The 26,711-nt window shown below is 41.1% G+C and overlaps 1 protein-coding gene across 5 annotated transcripts; it reads left to right on the top strand.

The window, feature by feature from the left end:
• Positions 1-1,073: 1,073 nt before the first annotated feature.
• On the top strand, positions 1,074-25,108 carry gdpd5a (glycerophosphodiester phosphodiesterase domain containing 5a). Of its 5 annotated transcripts, none has more exons than XM_069721160.1 (17): positions 1,074-1,357; positions 6,712-6,886; positions 13,674-13,777; positions 14,710-14,803; positions 14,888-14,947; positions 15,034-15,132; positions 16,189-16,282; positions 16,546-16,691; positions 19,358-19,440; positions 19,670-19,820; positions 20,223-20,444; positions 20,683-20,828; positions 21,789-21,936; positions 22,330-22,412; positions 23,198-23,212; positions 23,466-23,578; positions 24,035-25,108. In XM_069721160.1, the coding sequence occupies exons 2-17, from the start codon at positions 6,770-6,772 to the stop codon at positions 24,124-24,126; spliced, it is 1,767 nt and encodes a 588-aa protein (XP_069577261.1). In that variant the 5' UTR covers positions 1,074-1,357; positions 6,712-6,769; the 3' UTR covers positions 24,127-25,108. The 5 variants fall into 5 exon arrangements, with proteins under 5 accessions (XP_069577261.1, XP_069577260.1, XP_069577259.1 ...); XM_069721159.1 differs by having other exon boundaries at positions 20,223-20,453; XM_069721158.1 differs by lacking the exon at positions 23,198-23,212 and having other exon boundaries at positions 23,439-23,578.
• Positions 25,109-26,711: the final 1,603 nt, after the last annotated feature.

Here is a 26,711-nt window from a genome sequence, read left to right as displayed (position 1 = left end):
AGGGGAGCTTGTTAATGCTTTTTGCATGATTAGATTTCATCAGACATATCAATATTTGAACTTTAGGTTGGATTAGTGTTCCTAAAACCTGCAACTGAGTCCTAAAAATGCCTCTCAGCTCAGAGTGTCATCACCGCTTCGTCCTGATTTGCCCTCTCTGTCTCATCTCCTTCCAGAATCCAACCTCTTCCCACCAACATGACCCTGAGTTGTCCGAAATGAAGCCATGAATTCTGTAGAGAGCGAACAGAACAGGGACCGGGACGCATCTCTGATGACTCCGGACAACTTCTCCTCCATCTCATCTCATCCTTCTGCAATTTTAATAGGAGTAATTCCACATTTATGACGTATACGATTATGACATATATGATGTTTCTGTCTGCAGAAAGGAGTAGAGATAAAGAAGCTGATTTTTCAAACGATGCGTCTTCACACTGGAGACAAATAATACATTTCATCTGGCCAATTAAGATGCAGGATGCAAGATTCCCTGCTTCCTTATAATATAAATATTTAATTTAAGTTTGTGGACTGTTTGGATTGTCTCACTGTAATAATTGGTAAGAGAGCAAACTGGAATTTAATAGCTAATGTGGTGTGGGTAAAACAACATTTGGTAATCCGGATTTGGCAACAAATCCGTTACTGATGTTGATAATCAGTTAAAGGTGCACCTGCATGTTGATCCTCTGCAGAACTCATACAGCCTGTTGTATGTCAGTCAAAGGGACTTTTTTTTAAAAATATTTTGTTATGCTTCATTTAGTACTAATGAAACCATTAGTTAAAACGTATTAACTTTAAACTGAATCACCACATAAAGCTCCGTGAACAGGTCGAGCAGTGATCCTGCAGCTCTGCAGCTCAGCTCTGCAGCTCAGCTCCGGTTACCCGACAGGGAAGTGACCTGCACTGTAAAAAAAAACAAAAAAACGTTTTCCAGGTGCCTCCTTCCTGTGATGACGTCCTCAACCTGCTCACACGGGGTGTTTTTTGCAGTGTGTCCCTAAACTCCGCCCACCCCGTGTCACACGGATTACACTTTGTAACTCTGCCGTGACCGCTCATGTTGCTTCGTCTGTCCTGGAGGAGAACCACTGCTATGATTTATGAGGAGGCTCGTTGTTGTGTTTGTTTGTTTGGTTTGTTTACAGCAGGTCTGCGCAGAGAGAGTACACTTCAGGCTGATGTGCGCAGCCGGAGCGTCTCAAAGTAACTTCAAAGTCCTCTATGCACCCGCGAGCTGCGGACAAACGGCGGAATGTCAACATCCATGGAAATAAATGACTGATTAACCGGGAGCTGGTGACGTTTTGTGCGCTATCCGGGACAAAAAGGCTGCAGTGGAGGCGAGGTAAGTGTGCGCACTTTATCGGCTTATCTGCATAATCTGCGGACCTGTCGCTTGGCCCGCAGTGGGTTTGGTGTCATTCAGAATTGAGATGATTGATCTGTCCTCACTAGGAGGTTTTGAAACCTTAAAACAATTAGAAACATCTTGTTTCATCCATTTCTGTTCTCTTATGGTGCCACTATACTTTCTGCATCAACACATGACAGATTATTGAATGGATGAACATTTCTGCAGGATATCAAGTGAGCAAGGTCAGAAACGAATGTGCTCTGAAGTTATTCTGGCACAAACAGAATCTATAAATATACAAATAAAATCAATATACAAATCTATATCAATATTTACACATAAACTCAAAATTGCATACAATAAATCTAATTTATAGATGAGCGCTGCAGCTAGTCCACCCACAGGAAACCTGTCAGCTCCTGAGGAATCATTGTTCGTCATTCTTTAAGCAGAAATACTGATTCCAGTTTTCAGCTCTGTGGATTTGATGCTTTTCACTGTCGTAAGATGAACATCTTTGTGTTTGAAACTGTTGCTGAGACCAAACAAGATTTCTGAAGAAGTCACATTGGTTGATGGGAAATTATAGAAGACATTTTTCACAATGTTCTGATGTTAATAGACAACATGATTCATCGATTAACTGAGAAACTGATTCATCAAAGATGCAGCTCCAGAATGGACTCAGCTCCATTTCACATCATGCATCCAATTCTTGGAAATGTCTTCTGACATGGTTCATAAAATACTGTAAATTATTGTGAAGTTAAAGTACACATTCACATGACTGACGGTTTCTAATGAATGAATCCATTTAAAGGTTCATCTGATGACAGACTGACGGACCAAGTGGTGATGTCATCATCTTGTAAATGGAGCTTTAATCACACCGGCCTGTCTTTTTGGTCCTCCTAGATGTGATCAGTAGAGGACATATCTGAGCAGCAGGTTTCATCCCGGCCTTCCTGCAGCATCACATCACTTCACTTTTCTGTCAGGTTTAAATCACCTTGAATGGATGAGAGACCGGCCGGTCTGGAGAACAAGGCCTCACTGGAGCTCCAAGAGCCTCCGGTCTTCGGACCACCTGATGACTGCAGGTTGATAACAAAAGCTGGGTTTAGTAAAGTCGTGGGCTTCCAGTGCAGCTTTGTTTCCAGTCCTCCTGAACCTCCCTCAGTGTGTGGAACACGAGCATGTGGCGCTAATGGAAACTCTATTTTTGGCTAAATCCACTGAAAGATTAAGGATATTATTAATGCACGCAGATATAAATTTCATGAAGTAGTGAAGTCTGGAATGGGATGACAGTGACCGATATAAAAGGCTAATATTAGACACATATGGTGGAGGCTCTGTGGATTATTGTATTATTATTCAATGAGTACTAGTGACTAAACTGACGGAGAGGTGTCTGCAGCCTGAAGGCCTGCTGACAGGAAGCAGGTCACTTCTAGAAGCTGGAGGAAAGAAAGGATGTCCTGTCAGGTAAACTTCAGGTTCAAGAGAGGAAATCTGCTTGAAGCAGCTAAATGAGCGAGTGACAGGTGATTGACAGGTGGACCTGGGTGAATTCGAGTCATATTTGAACACATCTCTTCTGCCAAGTGCTGGTTGTAAACACGACGATAACAGACTGTCTGACTCTACTGTACACAGTGTGTAACAGAAGCTAAAAGAAACAATTCAAAATACATTCAAATTAAAAACTCATTAGACCTGAGAGTCCAAACAACAGCACGGTTCCTGCTGCTGTAAGTACACCATCCAATCAGCTGACACTCATGACTCATCACAGCACACGTACTGCAGAAAATTCATTAAAATACCAAACTTAACTTGTATAAAGTATATTCCTATCAGGTCAAAACAAATATGTACTAGTCCAATGCTGTATTGGCTGTGTGTGCTTGTTCACACTGGTCTTACTATTAATAAAGGATATGTATTTATAGTTTATGCTGCACATGTTTTTGTTTGCAGATTGATTTCCTTCTTTCTGCTCAGTGTTCGTGAGAGACTTGGATCCAAGAATATTTCTTCTCTCATTTTCCACTAACGATTGCAGCTTTTCTTGGACCTCTTGTGAAATGTTGTTTGCTCTCAGCATTACTTTGTTCTTTGCACAACTTAATTCCTTTAGAAACATCAGACTATAGTAGCAGAATTACACATTAGGGAGAAACCCCCTCATACACCAGGTAGAGATAATGGATGGATAAAATGTGCCTTTTTGTCCCTCAATCTACACTAAATAACCCTTAACGTCAAACTCAAAACGTTTTTTAAAAAAAATATTTTTGCAAAGTCAAAAACTGAACTGTGGGCGGATGCTCGGACTCTTTGTCGTGCTGAAAAATGAACCGTTAGCTGAGTCTCAGGTTTTCTTCAAGGACCTCTCCTTCCCTCAGCTCTGACGTGTCGTAGCATGATGCTACCTCCGCCGTGCTTTACTGTAGGAATGCCGTTAGTCAGATGATGAGCAGATCACGGGCTTCGACTGACAGCGTGCTTTAAGTGCTGCCTACAATTTTTGAACTTGTTCTCAGCTTTTGTTTCGCAGACTCCAGGCAGGCTGTCTTATGGCTTTTACGTCTGTGTAGCTGCTCCAACACAAACCCCTGATTGATGGAGAGCTGCTGGGATGGTTGTGGTTCCTGCAGGTTCTCCATCTCTGCAAAGGATTTCTGAAACTCTGTTCGAGTGTGTGTTCGAGTGGCTTCTTGGTGACTGATGCTCCTCTCTCTTAGTGGCTAGATTTGGCCGGACAGCCGACTGTAGAGGGAGTTGTTGTGGTTTCACAGTCATAGTGGGCACTGTCCATCTGAAGACTAAATACAGCAGAAAGGATTCATCCAACCACAGAGAAGGTTTTCAGATTTAATTCTTAATACATTTAAAAAACAAATTGTAAGAACATGTTTTTTGAGGGTAGATTCTGAAAATGAGGGAACATGACAATTTGATGAATTTGAAGTTAAATCTTCAACACCATGTGTGGTAATATTTGCACTTCCCTGTGAAGAAGTGTGAAATGTGCAGCAGTGGAAGAGTGCGTTGGCCCGTCAGCCCCTGACTGGCCCTCGTTTACCTCATGATGACCGCAGCACCATGGTGACACAGAGACAATAGGCCAACCTGGCTGGAATAAGGCCCTGTGATTTCAGCTCCAGTTGGCCCTTGTTTGAGGACGGGCCCGGATGTGAGTGATGGGAATCTGGCAGCTCCTCTGAAGCTCAGAGAAACTTCCCTCAGGCCTCAGAGATCCTGCATAACAACCGCTCGGCAGTGGGAGGATGCAGGTCGGTTTTTAAGACTTTATAGTTGCAAGTTGGCTGAGAAAACCTGAATATGTGTGACACATAATAGCACGCAAATCTGAAGTGTTTGTCATGCAGCTGCAGGACACTGAATGTTTGAAGGTCATTTGAGCAATTCCAGTTTAAAGAAGGGCAGAATAAAATGCTGAAAATGTCAAGGACTAGTGTATTTGTTTGTCCTTTTAGATTTGCTGGTAAAATGTCAATAATGAAGATTTGAACTTTCATCCAGACACATTCCCTACAGTCTCTGCTGCACTTTGTGTTCAGGACTACCTAGCAAATGTTAAGCATGCTAACAAACTAAGGTGATGAACATTGTTATCACTATAGTCATCATGAGTTAGCATGCTGATGTTAGCATATAGCTTTAAGCCTCAGTACAGCCTCACAGAGCGGCTATAATCTGCTTGTTATTTAAAATGTTCTTTCCCTCACTGCCTTTCTCGTGATATGAACAGTGTTAGCTCAACACAGACAGATTTATCCTGGTCCCACGCCATGTGGTGATTTCTCCTCTCCGAGATAAGGACAAAGGAGCAGTTTGTGTGGTTCACGATCGTCGACCAGGAAACGGGAACTTATCTCGCAAGGAAATTGCCATTTGTTGCTGCTCTTATCAAAAAAAAGATAACAATACAATCAGAAAACATTTTATTTCAGCTGAGCTTAGTTATTAATGAAGGGATGAGATTGATTTACTTCTTAAAAACCCCTCATAGGTCAGATGGAATAAGGCGTTGTCATGGAGGGGATTACAGCACGTCTGTTCTCACTGCAGATTAGTACGTTGTAGCCTAATTCGTCTGAAACAAAACCAACAGTGAATCTGGAAAGAGAGCACCTTGGCTGATGTTACGGCAGGCAGCTGTCTTAATGAGCAGCACCGCATGACTTCACTTTCTCAGAAAGGCTTCCTGGAGAGTGACCTGAAGAGCACCAGTCAATCCCACTGAGGAGTCACAAGTACCGCGGGTCACAAAGTTTGGTCCACAAGACAATAGAAGGTGGATTTATACCCTGGAGGTTATGAGAGGTCTTCATTTATTTCACAGAGACAATCATTTTGTTCGAACATTAAATCCTCTAGGAACCTTGAATATTTGTAGGAAATGTCACGATAATCTGTTCTGTACTGTAGATATTTCATTCTAAAAGACATTTCACACAACCAAAAATGACTCGAGTCCATAGGATTCATCTTCTGGGAACCATGACAGTCACACAGTCAAAAGTTTTGCGTTGAATTGCTTGAAGAAATAAAAACTGACTTCCCGGTTGAAGGCTCATGTTATCTGATGAAGTGTCGTATGTTGGTGTTGTGTGAACAGAAAGACCCTGAAGGTCTCAGACAGGAAGCCTGTTCCCAGTATCCAGCTTTATTCATGTTTTATAAATAACGCATACTTTAGGTAACCTGAGCAATAAAATTATTCTCTCTGTAAGGTAGTTCATGCAAAAATGATTAAAGATTGGAAAATTCTCCTAAAAACTTTTATAAAGAAAGACACAAGATATCTTTTGAGCATTAAAGGACCCTGAAACAGAAACACCATTTCGGCCATCTCTGTCTGAGCCGAGACATTTTTATGTGCCACCAAGGAAACAACCTTTTCTCCTGCTGTCTCCTTCTGACTTTTTCTTTTTTCCAGATGTTCGACTTGTTCGAGGATCAAGTCGTAGCTACAGACAGATGCTTCCTACCTGCTGATTTCTATTTGTGTCTTTTCCACAGCCATAAATCCTCACATGGGTGACGGCGGACTCAGTGACTGTAAAACATAACATATCATTATGTCTGTCGTAGACGGGACTCACTGTTGACGGGCGTGTTGACTTCCCTTTCACAGGTGTTGTTACTCCAAACAGGCCCAGAGCCATCAGCGTGTTCATGTTGTTTTGTGAACATGTACCTCAGTGACATGACGTGACCCGGCGTGTTGATGAAAGGTGTAATTGTACGTACACAGACGGAGCTGTTTCATGCCAGCGTGTCTTGGTGAGTGACTGCTCGGTCTTCTGCAGGGTTCCCAGTCCGGTGTGGGATGTTCATGGACTGGCGGCGCGTTGAGGCTGAAGGAGCATGGTGAAGCACCAACCCTTACAGGTCTATGAGAAGCAGGTCTTTGTGTCCTTCGTCACTGGCATCTATGGTTGCCGCTGGAAACGCTACCAGCGCTCCCAAGACGAGAGCTCCAGGGTAAGATAATACCTGTGATTATCAAGTATGGATGTTATATTAACAGAAATATTCTCATGCTATTTGTTATAATATATATATATAAATTATATATATATAATAATATATATATATATATATATATATATATATATATATATATATATATATATATATATATAAATTATATATATATAATAATTTACTATTATTAATGCCACCTTATTGTTTTAGTGTTGTGGTATATCAATAGTGTAAGTAGATGCATTCTGGCAAGTGGTTGCAGATTGTTTGAGAAATGAGCTTTGATTAAAGCTGGTTATTGTTTGATATTTTTTTGTGTCAATACAACACAGAAATTTAATACTGAAACCATATGTTTGGCATTTTGATTTGAGAAAGGCTGTGAAACCTTTTTTTCATTTGTAAAAGAGGTCAAAAGTCTCATGGTTAATTTTGTCTAAACATGACTAACATTACAGAAAAAAACACATGAATTCCATATGTGAAACGTGTTTGCGGAGCATTTTCACCCTGTAATGTTTGAAGCCTATCTAGAGTCCCATGTGAAAAGTTTTTCACATATTTTCCCCGTTTTGTATGTTTCAACAAGTGCTAAACATGTGTCCCATGTGGAAAACATTGGAAACGTGTGTGTTTTCTGTAAGGGTGAACATTGTAAGAACTTTGCCCAAAGAAATAGTCTAAAAGCTGCAAACTTACAATTAAAATCAAGAAATATCAGATCAGTAAACAATAACAAAAACTTCTCCAATGAATGTGCAGTTTGTCAGTCTGTGGTTTGTCAGATGTTTAAATTAAACACGTCTTTTCTGACTGTCATTACACAGAATTATAGAAATAAGACAAACACCTCTTACTTAAGTAAGTGAAGCATCATGCAGTCGCTGTCGTGGGTGACTGCGATGATGAAGATAATCAGATGTTTCAGGATTAGTATTTAAAGCATCTGCCTAATGCTAAAACGTTCATAGTTGTAAACTGTCCTACAAAATTTACACTCCAGCATTCATACAAATGTGGAAAATGAAGTCCCACCAAATAACTTAGGTCTGGTATGCTAAGAGACATTATTTGATGTGTATTATTTTTATAGTTATATGCAGAGATCCAGTAGATAGTCATTTACTGTAGATGAAGGCAGCAGATTCAGTGCAGAGTGTGTGTCCGTTGACCAACTGTAGCGTGCAGCAGAGCAAAACACAGCCGATAATGACACTACACAATCCTGCTGCTGCTTCACTGAAACCTGAGCGCACCTCAGGAATAAATGAACTATTTTCCATTTTGTGGTTCTGAGGACCAAAAAGTAGGTCAGGCGTTTTGAAAGGAAACTACACAACAGCAACCTAATGTGGAACGTACAGCCAGTAACTGTAGTGTTGTGTTGTAATTTTACTCCGTACCTCCCATACATTTTTTTTTATTAGATATCAGCTATTGTTAAAAATATCTTTGTTTTTGTCAGTGTCATTCTACATCTTCTTGATACTGCTCAGAGTGAAACTGTGAACGCAAACCATGCCAGACCGTGTTTTTTATGGCTGCATATGCGTCCATATGCATTTTCAAGGTATTTTTGAACAGGACACTATAAAGTTGTCAGAAACATTGCGGTCTACATGGTATGCACTTCATTCTTAAAAATTGTAGCGATTTAAACGTGAATTGAAAGTGAATTCTTGCAGATGTTAAAAAAAGATGGTCTTAACAGGAAGATTTTGTAACAATTAAGGGCCCTATTTTCGTACTGCAGCTTGGGCCATGTAATTAATGATTGGAAAAGTAAATAATTCACACTTAACGCTCCCGATGCCATTTATTTTTTAAGAAACAGCAGAATACTGGCACTCACAGAGCAATATGTAACGTTATATTGTGAGCAAAAAACATTGTTATTCTGCTGTTTTTGCATTCTCCTCATAACAGCGCACCCGTCTTGTTTCCTGATGCATGAGTCGTTCGTGACATGTTTTAACACAACTCATTTGTTGACGCCACAACATCAGTGACGTTTGAAGCACATGGCTCTTCATCAGTGTTGTTAATAAATGAATTGCATTGGGAGCTTTAAGTGTGAATAATTTACTTCTGCTCGATCCTAACTATATTTCCACTAACGGATTTTAGTGCATTGGATGAGTGTTCTTTGTTCACTTTGACATTTCATTAATTCCAGTGTTTTGCATCTATTAGATGCAAGTTTTTGTTTGGCCCTTTGTCTTATATCATTGAGTCCGTGGAGGCCGACTGGTAGTTCCATAAATTCAGTGTTTACGAGTCTGAACCTCCCGGACAAATTTGCTAGTTTCCTCCTGTGTAAAGTTTGGGTGTCGGTGCCGGTCTGTTCCTTCGTACGCCATTCAAAAATGACAACACACTGCACCAGGGAGGATTTAAAGGGGATGAGAGGAGCTGGTTTGATTGGCGTCGGCTGTGACACACCTTCTAATTATCTATTCCTTCTACTTTACATTGTGCCACGCTGCCACATATGCGCTTGCGTTTGTGTTACCAAAAGAAACCAGCCACACCTACAAGCACTGCCAGTGTTTGCGCTGCGTCAACATTTACAAGGTTAAAAACAAAAATTAAGAGTAATTGTTTTACATTACTCTAAACGGATGACATTCCAGCCTAATGTGTTAATTTTCTGAAAGTTTATGTCAGTTATTTAATGTGTGGCTTCATTCCCCAAATTCATTTGAAATTTACAGTCTTCTTAATTTAAAAGTCAAAAACAAATCAATTAGCTGTTCGTGTCATCCCATTTTTGTCCTCCTGAATTCCTAAGAGACCTCTACAGCTGGCCCTAGTAACTGCAGAAAACAATCTTCACAATAAAGCAAGTAATAGAATCCGTGCAGTGTTGCGATGTGTAAAGCGGAGCCAGATCCCCAGCTGTGTTGGACACCCACAGGGCAGCCTCCGCTCCTGCTGCTGGATGTCTTCTACATCACAAAGAGCCAGTGGCTCGGCCATAAATTAGTCCATTTACTGCATGTGTGAGCCGGGCACTGATGATGTGCTGACCAAGAGGAAAAGTTCCAGCCCACAGCTGCCTCTCTCCCCTCTTTTGTCTCAGTTACAAAGCTTCATGTAGTCACACACACAGTACTGGGTCATAAACATAGAGGCTGTCTGTTTACACTGCAACATGGCGATGTTTGACTGGTTTTATTTTGAGGACAGTCAGTGTTGTTGATTCAGGATTATCAGTATTCTGAACTTCAGGTAAAGCTGCTCTCACACATGCACTGCAGGCCTGAGCCACCCGGAGGAGCTGAATGTGATAACGCACATGTCAGAATCAGTTGGACGGGACGAACCTGCAGCTCTGCAGTACCGAGTCTGTGTAATGTCTGATTGAGCCATTATGTGTACAGAGCAGGTCATTTTATGGAAAATTCAGAGCGAGCGAGTGACGAGATGATGTTTCTATCAAGCACTCCTGGAAACTCCTCCCAGACAGAATACCTCCACTGGGTGAGAGGTAGGGTAGTCACAAGAATGACATCTTAGTTGAGGATTAATAGTCACCTAAATAATTTTGATGAACTGATTTTAATAGACAATGGCACTAATTCTCTACTGGTGTCATTAAATCGGAGCAGAAGACGAGGTTGTAATGAAATGAGCAACAGTCAAACCTCAAATGGTAGAAAACAACATGTTAGTGATGAAAATATGACATTTCTGTGAGTTTCATGCTGCTGTTTACATACAGTAATAATTGTGACGTGTGAAATAGACACGCCCGTCTACGACAGCAAAATGTGAGATAGCCCCGCTTTGGCGTGTCTAGGCGTGAAAGTTACACGTTTTGTAAGCGGGAAACTCACACGCACGTAAATGTCATGTGACGCGGGATCATGTGACCAGGGTCAGGCAACAGAGGTTTAGAAACCAAGTACAAAGAACATGTTTTTGTATGAGGAGGAAGGAGTTGTTTTTTGTTTCTTAACCCCACCATGTGCTTATTTCGCGAAATAAGTTCCATTTCCCTGTAAATCACGTGGCTCAGAGCACGCCAGTTTCATTTTCATCCACTACAGGATAACGTGTAACTTTCACGCCTAGACAGTCCAAAGCGTGGCCATCTCACATTTTGCTGCATTGTGCAGGCGTGTCTATTTCACACTCTGCCGTGATACCGTGTCACACATTTCAAAGGTCAGCAGGAATGAAAACATTTTGGATATTTATATTTTATATCTGCATTCCTACTCAGTTGTTCATTTTCCTTTCTTTTTTTTTAATCCTGAGCACACGTGTTCATGCTTTGTCAGTGTCCATGTTCAGCTGACACTGACCTTGTGTGATACGAGCCGGTCTGTACGGTATTTATCAGTAGAGGAAACATTCTGTCACATGGTGAGGTCAGCACAAAGACCAGGATTCATGAGAGCTGTCAGACGTCAAGTACCAGCTGCTCTGAATGGTGACGCGGGGATCTTTGAAGGCCATGCAGCGCTCAGTAGAAAACATCAGATGGCACACCGCTCGCCTGCAAATAAATGGTACTGCACAGTGAGAGGGGCTCACAAAAGCTTGTAAAATATGTAATGGAAGTAAAGTCCTAAATATTGTTGTTTAGTAGAAAGTAAGGACCGCATAACTGACCTAAAAATACATCATAATTCAGGTAGACATTCAGAAAGTTGTCCCTTTGTTATTTCCTGCAGAAAATAAATGAGCTGCTTCTGCAGCAATAAAGTTGAGAGAATTTCAACATCAATTACATTATTATATTACATGTAGTCAGAGTTACCTGCTGGAGGAAGCAGAACAGCACTGAGGTAAGAATTGTGGCAGGATTGTCTTCATCATCACTTTTAGAATTTCTCAGCCTCAAGGATTACTTGACCTGGTAGTCCAGACCTTCCTCTGACCCTGCTGCTGACCCTAAAACCAGAATCCTAATCCAAACAACCGGTCGCTGCTGGAGGCAACCACTCACAGACTAGGGAGAATTTAAAAAGGAAAAATCTGCTTACTTTCTCTAATTGGTTACAATTTGATCACTTTTTTAGAAATACTTTAATTTTCTTCACTGTGGCGTTCAGATACAGTATGTCTCTCCAGTACGTGCCGACTTGCAGTAGAGTGGAAACCTGAATGCAGAGAATGTCAGAAAATGAATAAAGAGCAGGACGGAATAGAACAAATTACATATTTTGAAAGTGACATGCAGTTTTACCTCCAGAGGGGTAAATGCTGAGTTTGTGTGAATAATTGTGGAGTCCATAAAGTTACTTCTAGGACACTGTTTCCACTGGTGCACCAGGTAAAACAAAACGTGACTCTGGCTCAGTGCCTCTTAGCCGGTTACAGTTAGCTCCGGCTACACTGAGATGCAGGTGGCTGCTAAACTAATTAAAAACAGCCTCTGTCACTCATCATATTTCCACCTCGCTGTCATGTTTTTACCGGCCACATCAGGTTAGAATATTTCCCCTGATGAGTTTGTGTGGCCGCTCTCCTCTTGGCCAGCAGAGAAACCTTTCAGAAGTCTCTCGGTGTGGACAGATTCCTCCGAGCACACAATTCTTCTTCACCTGCACACTTATCTAATCACGTCCCAGTCTCTTACATAAGCTCCTGGAAATGGTGAGTCCATACAGGGACGCAGTGGTGCAAAGGTGTTTAACGCTCAACAGGATCTGTTGGCCGGCCTATCATACTCAACATCCCCCCCACACACATGGCTTTAGCTCCTAATCCTGTTAACTACTGGAGGGAAGAGTCCTTGAGCGCTGAACAGGGTCCCCTCTACACCTTTGTCCCACATGTCGAGCCAGAGGACTGTACAGTACGAGGTTAAAACCCGGCAACCAGGAAACATGTTTAAATAATGAAGTGCTGCATATCTACACGTGCTGTTCAGAACATGGATGGCAAAACGCTGTGCACATATTACTGGAAGTCACCATCAGCAGATTGATTTTGAGTAAACCGATCTGGATAGTTATCCTGCTTTAGTTACTCAAACCAGAAGTTATCCGAGGAAATATTTGATTAAAAAGTGACTCTGGGAAGTTCGGTGCAAACATATTCTGGAGATGAACATGGATTACAGAAGTGTGTCAGTTCTCCTTCCAGTTTACACTTAGACATCTGATCCATCGCCTGAATCCTGATTGTAGAGCCAGATCTGACCAAGGCTCATGGTTTGTGTTATTCTTTTATTTATTTTTTTGATTTTACAATTTATCAAAACAAAACTTTAAAGCTTTAAGAATACAAAACAGAGGCAAAAAAAAAAAAAAAAACCACTCACACACCACCAGCCTGCCATAATTGCATTAAACTCAGACCACCAGGTCGAGCCAACATCAGTTCCTGTGTTCTTAATCTGGCAGAGCAAAGTCCGGTCCAGAGGCGTCCATATCTTAACAAATCCCTTGGGATTGTCCTGAAGGGTGCAAGTCAGCTTTTACAGAGGGAGGATTTCCAAAACCCGCTTATACCAATCATCCAAAGACGGAGGGTCTTTAGAAATCCAGATTTTTAAGAAGTCTTCCGTGCTCTGTATAATAGTATTTCAGTCAGTTCAGCGTTTCGCATTGAAGAGGTGAAAGCTCCAAGTCATATCCAATGAAGGAAACCACTTCGTCCTTCACTTCTCTCTAATATGTTTGGATCCTTACACATTTCCAAAACATATGAACCGACTTGAGTTACATTTACTACATGTAGGAGAACTTAGAGCAAGCTCGCCCCTCAGCAGTGGTCTACAATGCCGTCTGTGTAATATTTTAAACTGTCTTTGTGTTATTCTTCACAGTGGGAGTGCACATGGTTCATCATCCTGAGCAGCTCTTTCCTGCTGCTTCTCTTTTGGGCCTACTTCTGGTTGGTGGCTCGAAATGATTTCAATGACTTCAACTGGTGAGACCGTTTTTTTTTTGTTATATATCTTTAGTAATGAGTGAAAAGCTGTTTATGACCTTTACTGCAGCAGGGCGGCAATGAGCTGCCCAACATGTGTACAGTGACCCCTCGCTATAACGCGGTTCACTTTTCGCGGTCTCGCTGCTTCACGGATTTGCATCGTGCATTGTGTTCTGCATTCTGATTGGCTAAACAGTCTCTCCGCTTCTTCTCTACCTGTTTGTCAATAACGTTGCGGTTTAATATGTACACGTACGTAAAACAGCTTGCCAAATTAAAAATAATCGATGGTGGCATGTCGGTTTATAAGAATCTTTTTGCCCAGAAGAAAAAAGAGCGACAACAACTACCGATAACTATGTTCTTCTCTCGAAAAACCACACCTGCACCGCCGGCTTTAGAAGAAAGAACCGCTGCAGAGCGGAGTCAGGATGCAGCGGCTCAGTCAGAAGAGCAGTGAAATACACGAGTCACTATTTGTCCTACTGTACTTTGTATTTGTTTTCATAATCATTTTTCATTTCCTCCCGTTCTAATCCAATGACTCGGGTCGCAGTGGGGCGGTGCCGATCTCAGCAATTTGAAGCCTTCAGTTCGTATTGATGATTCAAATTATTATTTTACAGTACAGTAGTTATTTGTAAAAAAAACACATTTATACAGTACTTTTATTTGTTAAACAAATGCTTGGGCTTGTAAAAAGGTTTTGTTCTTTGGTTTCAATGTATTATGGAGTATTTCATTGTATAATAATTGTAAAAAAAATAAAGGTTACTACTTCACGGATTTCACCTATCACGGTTTCTATTTGGAACGTAACCCCCGCGATAAACGAGGGTTCACTGTATTTTAATTTTTAATTAATATTTAAATTATCGGTGTCATACCACCGACATAGATGAGTCGTCCGTTATTGTTTCACACTTCAGGTCGGTATACAACCGCCTCGGAGAGTGGAGGGACGAGACGATCCCCATCCTGGCGTCCACCACCGTGGGCTTCAGCTACATCACATTTTTATTGGTAACAGTCTCTTTCAAACCCCTAAATATTGGCACACCAGTTGATCAGATGAGAAACGACTCACTGAATCCTGCTCCCTTTCAGATATTGGCTCTTTTCCATATATCCCTGGGCCAACAGCTGAATCTCTACTGGATTCACAAGGTGATGTGGAAGAACATCTTCAATGGTTGCCATGGATTTTATCCACATACGCTTGAGAATTCATCGTTGCATGTTCATGTCCATAGATCGGAGTGTTGGCGACGCTGCTCACCACCATCTCTGGTGTCATCTCCGTTGATGACTTATGGGGAGACGAGTGGGACATCCTGATCGTATCGCTGCAGGTCAGTCTGCTCTCCAAACCACTGAACCATACGCTCGCCATGTGGTTTGTTTTGACTTAAATTGCATGCAATTCATGTTTTGTAATAATTTTGAAATCTTAATGAAAAGCAGCTGAGTTGATTAAACATTATGGCAGAAAATAACCTTTTGTTTGAGGTGTTCGTACAATAATGAGGTGTTTGTTCTGAAACACGACAGAAAACAGAATTTCTGACAGATGGAAATCACTAAACTTTAACATGTAACCATGTGGATGATATAAGTTTTTTAAGGTGGTTAAGTCCATTTTTTCACACTTTTACTTGTCATTGTTAATCCAATCTTGGTTATTTTTTGATAAAATGTAAAGAATAAATTTGGAAATTAGTTTTCTCTTTTGTGCAAAAAATGTGACGAGAAGATGGATGTCAGAACTTGCACTTAACTCCTTGCAAAACCACAATTTAGTTGTTGTTTTTTAAAGGTGATAGTAGGTGGATTTGGTTTCTTTGGGACAGAACCAAGCTCGCTGTTTCACACTGTTCCCAGTCTTTTGACCGCTTAACTCTTGTGATGCATATCATTTTCTCTCGCTTTGTATATTGTTGTCTTTTATGCAACACAAAACAAAATCAATCTCGTAAGTGAAAACCTTTTCTGATCTTCTCATTTAACTGTGAAAGAAAGCAAATATAATGTGTTTTATCTCTCAAAAAGTCAAACTAGTCCTTCAAGGATTTTATGATAAAAAACTGCTGAATGGTGCACTGACAATGTCAAGACTTTGTGTTTAAATATGACCATTGACTCGGTGGAAATGAATAAACAACCCTAATAAGAGCACAGTATTGTTCCACAGTCATATCAACCATATTACCCATATTATTCTTTGTGTTATGGAATATACAAATCTTACTTATCCTGTGTAATCTTTTCATCTTTGATCAGAAAAGCTATTTCTGACATCATCGTAACTGATCTATATGTCATAAAAGACACAAACTTCTGCTCAGATGCTTTCTGATCAATAACCACCAATCAATACCAACAACTTTATATTTGTCTTTTGTCACCAGTCCACAGCACCGTTCCTGCACATCGGCGCTCTGGCAACAGTGACAGCGTTCAGCTGGTTGGTGGCTGGATACGTGGTCCGGAGAGAGAGATCCAGTGAGTGTCCACTCTTATGTCAAGTAAAGATCTTTTCTCCTCACCTATTGGTTTCATACTCCTGTTTGTTGTACAAAGTGCTGTTATTAATAACTGTATTAACTACATGAACATATTTCAGATGTCGCGGGTTACAGTATACGTCTCAAACTATGCTTTCCTCTAATTGTCTCAACTTCCCGGCTTTGGTTGTTTGTTTTTCCTCCTGAAAAATCCTGCAAAGAGATTACCACTCCTAAACCCTCTTTCTACTCTGCTCTTAGACGTCCAGGTGATGGTACTGTTGATCTACATTTTAATCCTCCTGGCTCTCTATCTGGCACCGCTCACATTCACCTGCCCCTGCATCATGGACCGCCACAGCCTCAAACCTCGACCGGACATCATCGGCCGACGAGGAGCTCCAATGGTCAGTTGCACTGTATTTCACAGCAGCAGCAGTGTATAGCTACACTACATGAACCTACTGTTGTGTGAGTCAACAACACACTGTCATCTCACAGCTCGGCCAGCAGTGAGTGTTCTACATGAGTAGCTCCAAACAAATGTCCACTGATGTTCAGGCAGTGTTTTCCTGCTCTCTAAAGACACGCACTCTTTGCACATATATATATATATATATATACAAATATGTGCACCCTAATACACACCAAACACAACAGCCACCTGCCTGTCACCTCTCTGCAAAAACCTGCATCCAGGTTATTAATAGACTATTAATGTATTCGTATTAACCAGAACCAAGAGGAGAGAATACATCAGTCCAGTTCTAGCTGCTCTGCAGTGGCTGCCTAAAAGACACAGGACTGACTTTAAGCTCCGCCTCCACAGACAAAGCTCTTAATGGGCTCGGTCCAAGTTACATCTCTAACTCTCTGGGAGCTATGAGCATTCAAGAACTCTGAGATCATCTGCTGCTGGTTTATTGGAGGTTCTCAGCAACAGCCGAAAGAAAATTAGGGGTTCAGCTTTTGTCAGCTATGCTCCAAAGCTGTGGAACAAACTAGCTGTTAGATATCAGGGAAGCTGCTCAGTTAATACTTTCAAAAGAAAGCTCAAAACATATCTCTTTACATCAGCCTTTAACTAGCAACTCTTGAACCTCTCTTGCACCTGCCATGCTCTTAAACTACCGCACCTTGAAATGCATGTTGCTCATTTTATATTTTAACTATATATTTTGTTAAAACTTAAAAATACTGATACTGTATGTTAGTGAAAAGGGAATTTTAGTATGTATGGCCAGGTTGGACCCGTGTGAGTTTTTAACCGAGGTTTAGCAGAAACCTGGATGAACACTGACGAGTCTACCTTAAAGAATTTACTAAGACCACAGCAGAACAGGAGATTTAATCTCTGGTGCATTACTGGGTAATATTATAATATTATAGACTCTGTGAAGTAAAGTTCTAGAAAAGTGCACAAGACGTACACCTGCTACAACTGATTTTTCCACTACTTCATATCATGAATTGAATCCTAGAGAACGACTCAAATCAAGTCAACTTGTATTCATTTTTATGCATTGCATCAGTTTTTTATGCTTTTTATCTGTTTCTTATGCATTTTGTTTGATCTCATTTCTTTTCTATATTTTTAAATGTTCCTTTATATCTGTTTTTATGTGAAACACTGCATGTAATTCTGCATGTAACACTTTCAGCTGTATTTCTTGCATGAAAGGTGCTATACAAACAAAGTTTACTATTATTATTATATTATTATTGATGTTCAATCACCACTAAATTCAATTCAATTTAATTCACTTTTATTTATATAGCGCTAAATCACAACACAGGTTATTTCAAGGCACTTAAGTCCTTACAACAGAAGTTTACAACATTATTCAGAAGAACCCAAATATTCAACAATTCCCAAATAAGCTATGAGGAAAATGGACTCCTCTTTAAGGGAGAAAAACGTCTAACATGAGGAATGAAAATATCTTTTAACAGGAAAAAAAAAAACTCCAGCAGAAGGAAGGAAAAACTCATTTAACAGGAAGAAACCTCCAACAGAAGGAAGGAAAAAACTCTCTTTTATGTAGATATATATGTAGAAAACAAAATAGTCAATGTACAATTTACTACAGCAGTAATTTGAGGTTTTCTATATTACAAGATTATTTATTCATCTCCAATCAGTCATGTTGAATGTGCATTCATAAAGGAGGATTGGTTTGAATTTGGTTCTAGGTTAAGCTACGTCGAGCTCAAGTTATACTTACCAGGTAACACTTAAAATAGTTCCCCTGTTCTTGCAGATGTATTCAGCTATTTTCAATGTATTACATGTTATAATGTTTGTACAGTAAACACATGTCAGAAAAGTCTGAACTCAGTTTGGACCCCGTTTTGTCTTTGAAGTGTTGCAGCTCAATGCTAACTGGGCTCTCTTCAAAAAGAAGTTATGTTACTCAGCCATGTAGAGAAATCAGATTAAAAATGGTCATAAATGTGTGTTTCATGATTTTCAAAAAATAAGATTTACACACGTGCTTCGAGCTTTTCTGTCAATTTCGAAAAACATTTCACAATTTGTATTTTCTAAATGTTCTAGTTTTCCTACATCACTTAAATACATCATGTATTTGTGGATCTGAAGAAAAGAATCATCAAACTCTGCACAGTTGTAAAATGATCCGTGTGATTCGTGCACACACATTTTACAGTCTGTAAATAAGTACAAAGGAATGCCACAAATATTGTTTGACGTTTGTACACACACGAGGTTTCTGCAAACTGAAACTGATCAGATCTGTGAAGTTGAAGTTAAAAGTCTGTTAAATATTCATATTTATTTAAACTTTTGTAATTTGACTTTGTGTGGATCAGAACACATTTCTTAATATAAGAATATATAAATAAACTATGAAAAATGTAAAGTCTGCCAGGAAAGAATGAATAATTCAGTGATGATAGATGTGCAGAAGATATTTATTTTTTCTTTTAACCACATCATTTGTGGGTTCACTAATCATGTGTACTTTATTAAATATGTCTCCGCCCCCTGCTGTGTGTTTTCTCCACACACTGACTGACTGTGGTCCTCCTGTCTGTCTCCTCTCTGCTCCAGCTGGCTCCAGAAAACACCATGTTGTCCTTCAACCGAGCCCTGCAGCATGGAGCGAGCTCCCTGGAGGCCGACGTCACCATCAGGTATTAATCGCACATTAATAACGTTTTAATCCTGCCTCATTTTTATTTAATGGATTCAGCGGGGTCGCAGGTTCCTCATTTAGATCCCAGCTGAGATGTAGTTTGTTTGGTATGAATTATTACATTATTATTATTATTGCATAAGAGAGCTATAGCAAAATATGTGATTATGTGATCCACTTTCTTTACTAAATCATATCTGAAGTACTAACTGTTCTGTCTCTTCCAGTGTGGACGGGGTTCCCTTCCTCTTGCGAGACCGCACCTTGAGGCGGACCACCGACGTCAGTAAGGTCTTTCCATCCAGAAAGTATGAAGATGCCTCCTTCTTCAACTGGACGGAGATTCGCTCTCTTAACGCAGGCCAGTGGTTTTTGAAGGTACTGAAACTCACTTCACTTCAACCATCAGCTGTGACAACGGTTCATTCTACCAAACTGGTTCCAGACTGTCACCAATAGTATAATACTGAGACTAGTGGTCAAACTGTGTGGAGAAGTTCAAACATGAAGATATTTGACCAAAACCTCCAATAACAAACTCTGTGTTTACACTGTAGATATGTGTGCAGAGGCTTTGATTTTTTTTTAATTTTGTTTTCAATATAATAGGAAAAAAAACAATACCAAGTATGATCTCTATGACATTTTCAACAAATTACAAATCTATGAAACTTTGAAGCAAGCAGTGAGCAAAATGAGTCTCATGCAGAATTTGCAAATTATTCTTGATGTTTGCATTAAGTGTTGTCTGCACATCTCTGCTGCTCTCCTCTGCTCCAGACTGACCCCTACTGGACAGTAGGAGCGCTGCTGGCGAAGGATCGGAACCGAATAGGCAACCAGTCGGTGTGCAGTCTGGTGGAGATGCTCCGTCTGGCGGCCAGGGCCAACAGCTCCGCACTGCTTAACATCCACCCGCCTCCACCAGAGCACCCGCGCCACCGCAGCTGGTTCATGGACATACTGTGGGCCATGCAGAAGGCAGGAATCTCCCAGAAGAGGGTGAGGACTGTAGGTGCCTTCTTCATAATCCTTTGATAACTTTAAGGTGCTGCTTGTAGTTGTGTTACTGTGAAGAAACAGACATCTCCACCAACCCTCATTTACTGTGACTATACCAGCACATCACAGCTTTATATTCATCCTAATGGAGCAGCTCATTTTTGTGATCATGAAACAGGAAGTGCACTCTCCATTTAGTCTAATCAGGGTCTTTCCATGTCATATATGTGTGTACCAGGTGACGTGGACCCCTGACACAGACAGGGGGAGGGTGCGAGGGCTGCAGCAGACTGCAAATGAGAAGCTGTCGGTGGAGGAGATAAGACACAGAGGAATCACAAGTCTGACCCTCCACTACAACAAGGCCAGCAACAAAGACATACAGTAAGAGCAAAGAAGTCACCAAGAAGATAAGAGGGAGCGTCGTATGTTTTATCGAGCAGGAGATCATTTTAACAACAATAAGTAACAAACGAAGGAGCATTCAGCTGTAAGTTTGACTTCTTAAACATAAAAGTTGTGCAGTTAGAACAGTTTTGAGCAAAATGAGTGATATTAAAGGGAAATCCTCAGTGCAATCTTTTTTGTTTGAATGGAGGAAAATAAATGAACAGCTTTTTGGTGCCACTATATGATTATCATTATTGTGGCATCACGACCAGCACTTATTTAACAATATTAGTTGGTTTTTTTTGCATTATTTCAAGGTGATTTTTGATTTCTTTGTCCAAATTGCAGTTAAACACTTTCTCCTCATCCCCCCATGTGCTACCGGGACTCAGCTTTACTTCTCTCTACTTCTGTTCTTGTAATCAAGCTGTCCACAAAGTGTTTTCACTCAAACAAACCGAACCGTGGTTCAGTTTGATCCAGAACGAGATCAAACACGGTCGGTGTGAAATAACAATTAGTTTGAGATTATGTTCAAATATCAAGAAAGACATAAAAACCTGAACGTCATCAACAGTGAAATAATCAAAATGGGTTTTATTATTTAGCTCAGGATTGTGTTCATGTATTGAATATGTTTTCAGGCCTTTAGTATATATTTAAATATACATATTTACATAAATATATTCATTCAAATGCACACAGCGGGTACAGATATTCACATGAAGACAGAGATCACGTCAGAGTTACACTGGTAGGATCCCTTGAACACATCTTTGCCTTCTTCATGGACACAAATCTTTGTTGCCCCTTTAGCTGACATATTGTGGGTCTCAGTGAACACAATGTTCTCAGTGAGAGGTTAGTGCTGTGTCTGGAGAGTAAATGGATGAAGGGAGTGAAGGGAGGTGGTTGTTTTTTTCCAGTGTTGACACGTATCTGTCCTTCCCCCAGGGAGTATCTGGCCAATAACGTGAGTGTGACGGTGTTCCCGGTGAACGCGCCCTGGCTCTACTCCTCTCTGTGGTGTAGCGGGGTGCCTTCTGTGTCCTCTGATGCCCCCCAAGTCCTTCGAAAGGTGCCTTACCCCATCTGGCTCATGGTAAACACACACACACACACACACACACACACACACACACACACACACACACACACACACACACACACACACACACACACACACACACACAGACAAGGTCACACAGCGAGACGAGAAGACAGCAGGAGAGAGGACAGAGACTGACGAGGACCCAGCAAGACTTGAGGGCGAGGACGCAGAGAAATATGAGGGAGCTCAGCGGCAGACTAGAGCTCAGCGTGGCGTTGGAGAACAACAGGACGCTGGGAACAAGTTGGACACGGGTCGGGACAAGGGCACGGATCTGAAGGAAGGAGCAGCTGTCCAGCAGCTCTCTGCCTTCAGGAGACATGAGCGTTGACAGTGGCCTCTAGTGGCGTCCACTGGAAACTACCTTTTTCTTTTGTCTTGTAGAGCCAGAACGCTTACAACTTCATCTGGATGACCTCCGACCTCGTCTCCCTCGCCATCGTCATAGGGATTTTCTGTTTCCAGAAGTAAGAACAGTTTGAATCATGTTGAAAGTCATAGACATGCAGCACATGAAAAATATAATATCAAATAAAGAAAGGAAGCATGTAGGGACTCCACGAAGGGTCACGGAATAAATCTAACGAGGAGAGGAAAGCAGAAAAACATGTTTCTGCTCCACAAAACCAGTTTGATTTCATCCAGTCTTCCTCTTGTCATTTTGTTTTTCCTGTTAATTACTTGATCGTCCTGCATCAGGCCTGTCCACCAGTTAGTCACTGGATATATCAAATCTGTATTTAGAGGTGAAAGGGCACTCCAGAGTTAGACATCCAAACCTGCACAAATATTTTCCAAGGCAAGAAATAAAGCTTTTTTTTAATTTACATTTGGGTGAACTGCCCCTTTAAAAGTCATTAGTTGTCATGTTTTTAATATGATGTGTTTTTTTTTATCTGCGTTGGTTAGCAGAGTTAATGTCCTGCACCAGTAGACTCCGTGTTGTTGTTTTCATAACTCTCAGTTGACTTTCTGACTTAAATGTGGTTTCTCTCCGGACCTGAACAGTGTTTAGTGAATGCCTCCGGTCCGCTCTGCTGCTGCCACACTGACTGTTCATTCTGCTCTGTTCTTGTGTTTTTCTTTTTTCTCCTCCTGTCTGCTGTCCTCTGGGTGTCTCCATGTCTCTCCTCTGTACTGAACCCTCTCACTGTCTTCCTGTCCTCTCTCTGTCCTCTGACATCCTTCCTCTGTCCTGTGCTCTGCCTGATCTGCATGCAACCTTCCTCCGCTGCCCCCTGGCATCTGTCAGCTATCATGTGATCAGGTAACTGCTGCGCTGCCTCGGCCTTTGTTTCTGCCTCCGTGTCTGTCCTCCTGTTTCTGCCCGACAACCCGAGGCCACTCCCTCCCCCCCTCTCACTGGACTCCCTTGCCTCTTTTGTGTGCATCTTTTAAATAGGTTTATTTATTTAATATGTGTATATTGTATGTCACAATTACTCAATGTTGTTATGACACAGTTGGACTCAGTGCCTCGGTGTGCTGGTGAGGGTTGGTATGCGTGTGTGCTTTGACAGGTGGAGGATGAGCGGGATGCAGAACTACAACCCGGAGCAGATCATGCTGAGCGCTGTGACGCGGCGCTGCAGCCGGGACGTCAACATCATGAAGGAGAAGCTCATATTCTCAGGTGCAGCTCCGGCGTCGGTCACACGTGGAAATACAAAGCTGTGATTGTAACTGGACAAAAATTTGAGCATGTAGCCAAGTTTGAAATCAGAAATGTACTTTCAATAAATAAATAATAAGTACATAATTTATGGGAAAAATAGGACATGTGGCTCACTACAAAGCTCACAGTTGCTAATCATTTTAATTTGTTTTGGTAAATACGGCACTTAACGTAAGCATTGCATTGCAGAGATTCAAATGTTGCATCCTTCATGGTAATTAGCAGCAGGCCGAGTAAACCCGGAGTACCATGAATAGTGTAAGTTCAAGGGATGCGCTTTGTTCACACTCTTTAAGAAAGTAGGACGTAATGCTGCTGTTTGGACTGCAGCACTCCGCTCGTAATGGACTCAATAACATCCAGATATGTGAATTTGACTTAACGTCATCTGTATGTTTGTGTTGTCTGTTCCAGAGCTGAACAACGGGCTCAGCAGCACAGAGGAGCTCTCGCTGTATCCTGAGAACGGTTACGTGAGATACTCTCACGGAGGCCTCAACCACTGAGCAAAACGCACAGCTGGAACATCTGGATGTTAGTTGGACTTCAGAACTCAGACACTGATTGAATATGATTTTCTGATATACTGATATATCTCAGTAATGATCGTGCATATGTTGTGTCTGGAGAACTGACCATTGGAGTTTCTGCTGGATGGCCTATTGCTGTGTGTTTTTCATGTTTAACGTATCGGTCCAGCGGGCGGCGAAGCCACATTCCTCTGAAATAGTTCACTATTTACCTCTGAAGCTGGGGCTTCAATGTGTTATTATTTCATTTATTATAGTCTGATTACACCGGAGTCTCTGACCACATTAAGACTGAGCATTTCTATAAAAGGAAAATAAATGAAACACATAAGTAAGCATTCAGCCTTGAGCATTAGCATGAGGAAACTTTGGAGATGTGAGTGGTTACTGACCAAAACTCCACCTGACGACCTTGAGACATCAGAAAAGACTCGCTTCAGTGACCTCAGAAGTTTTCATCTGAGCTGATGAAGCTGAACTGTTGTTTTTCCAGGACTTCACTGTTGTTTTATAACAGGAAACGGGCTGCGGATGGTCTGGATGATAAACTGATGTAAATATGAGTTTCATGTTGTTTCCCTCTGAGAGGATTTTCAGTGGTTTGGATATGTGAATTGTATATTTTATGTTTGCATTTATTATCATGATGTCCTGTTTAAGTGTGACAGACAGGTTAGGGCAAATACAAACTTATTTTCCTGCATTTCATGGGATCAGGTGTTTGGGGAGTGTATTATTGGTCAAGGTTCTCATCTTTTATCTGCCTCTTTTCTGTCATGCCATGATTGTTCTACTTCATAGGAATATTAGCGATTACAACTTTCACGTGGCTGCCTTTTTGTTAAATCGGTTGACTTGTAGAATTTGTTTTCTTTTAGTTTAGTTATAGGGGGATTCATTTACACTTGTAGCTGCAGACATGTTGACTTTTAAATAAAAATCATCTTTGAAAAGTGTACAGGTTGACTTTTGTGGAAAAGTAAATATTGAAAAAGACTGAGCGCCATGCTAACAGCGTGGCGGTAGGAATGAATATATATGTTGGCTAGTTGTAAAACCCATATAGAGGCTGTTTGTTCCTACCCTCAAATACTACGGAAGCACATTGCATTGTATAAGAAAAAAATGTGAACGTTTATCTCGAACTTACGTGATGCAGATCTCGTAATTATGATAAAAGTTCAGCTGTAGCCTGTTGCACTACCTTTTGGCTACAGGATGAGTGCAATGATGACCCGACTATCGTATTTAATCTGCTTTGATTTCCAACTCAACATTAGAGACTGGGAAATGTTGATGTTACTAAAATCTGAAATCATCAGGGTGGTTCAGAGGAAAAGTCCAGTCTGACCCGCTGGAAGTCGCTATCTTCCTGAAGGAGCAACTGAACCTGTACGGGAGGCTTCATGGTATGGAGGCGCATTGCATTCACGTGGAAAAAAATGAATTGACAATTTATCATTTCTATAATTCCTAGGACATTTTTGACCCCATACTATGAAATAAACTTTTTATATTTTAGACCACATAACACGTTTTTTTTATGATATTTTGAACCACATATTTCTTTGAGTGTTTAAACAATGAAAATATAATTGTACTGCAAAGAAAACTAATTCATAAAGTGTTTTATTTCAGGTAACAGTATAACTTACACAATTCCAGACACCCATAATGGAGTTGAAGTGGTAAAGGTTCAACATGTGTACTTTATTTTATATCCTTAAAAATTACACTGTTGCAGGAAATATAAAAACAGAATTCACAAGTATTTCAAAAGCATCAAAAGGAGTAAAACAAGCTCTGGAAGGAAGGGATTCCTCTTATGATGCTGTCCTGCCAGCTGAAAGATGTTCAGAGGTAAAAGGGAGGTGCGTGTCCTCGGAGCTGCTGTCTGGGCTGTCAGGAGGCATGTGGCAGCCAGAGTCTCTCGGGCAGTTGTTCATATCTGCCTTCATGTTCTCTCTGGAGGTCTCGGCCTCCCGATTGGCCTCATTCTCCAACTGACTATCAGCTGTGAAGTAGAGAAGACGGGTCGGTCGAATGTACTGTTAAGAGTTGAACAGATAAGCAGTGAGTAATCCTTTACAGCTATCACTCGTGTCCATTAAGGCTGAACGGACTATCTGTCTGGGGCAATTGCCCTTGTGTGTCCTGCTCTATTCTCAGAAATGCTCTTTGTGGTTATCCTGTTATGTTTAACCTCTTTAGCTGCAGCCTGCATACCCTCCAAGGTTTATCTACGCGAGGTGTAATGTCACTTGTCTCTTTTGCTTTGCAAATCCAAACAGCTCAGCTTACTTTTTTTTCGTGGTTTCTATCAAGCCACAAAATGTGTGTGGTGACGCTGTCCTTGGATGACCTTGTCTGCGTTTCCATTACTCACAGCACAGTTGCTGCAGGGAGTTGACAGCGGCGAGCAGACGCTGCCTGTGCTCTGGATCAGTCACATTGAGCTCCATCAGGTGATGCTCCCTCAGTCTCAACAAGTCATCTACTGTTTGGTAACCGCTCAGCTGCAGACACGACGAATACTCCTGATAAATCAAGTGGAAAAACAA

Source organism: Brachyistius frenatus, unplaced genomic scaffold (genome assembly GCF_029030835.1).
Source record: "Brachyistius frenatus isolate BFR_SWC_R1_liver_20210118 unplaced genomic scaffold, ASM2903083v1 Contig_258, whole genome shotgun sequence".
NCBI classification, from domain to species: Eukaryota; Metazoa; Chordata; class Actinopteri; family Embiotocidae; genus Brachyistius; species Brachyistius frenatus.
The sequence above is the reverse complement of the archived record's forward strand: the minus strand, read 5'-3'. Positions and strand labels throughout refer to the sequence as shown.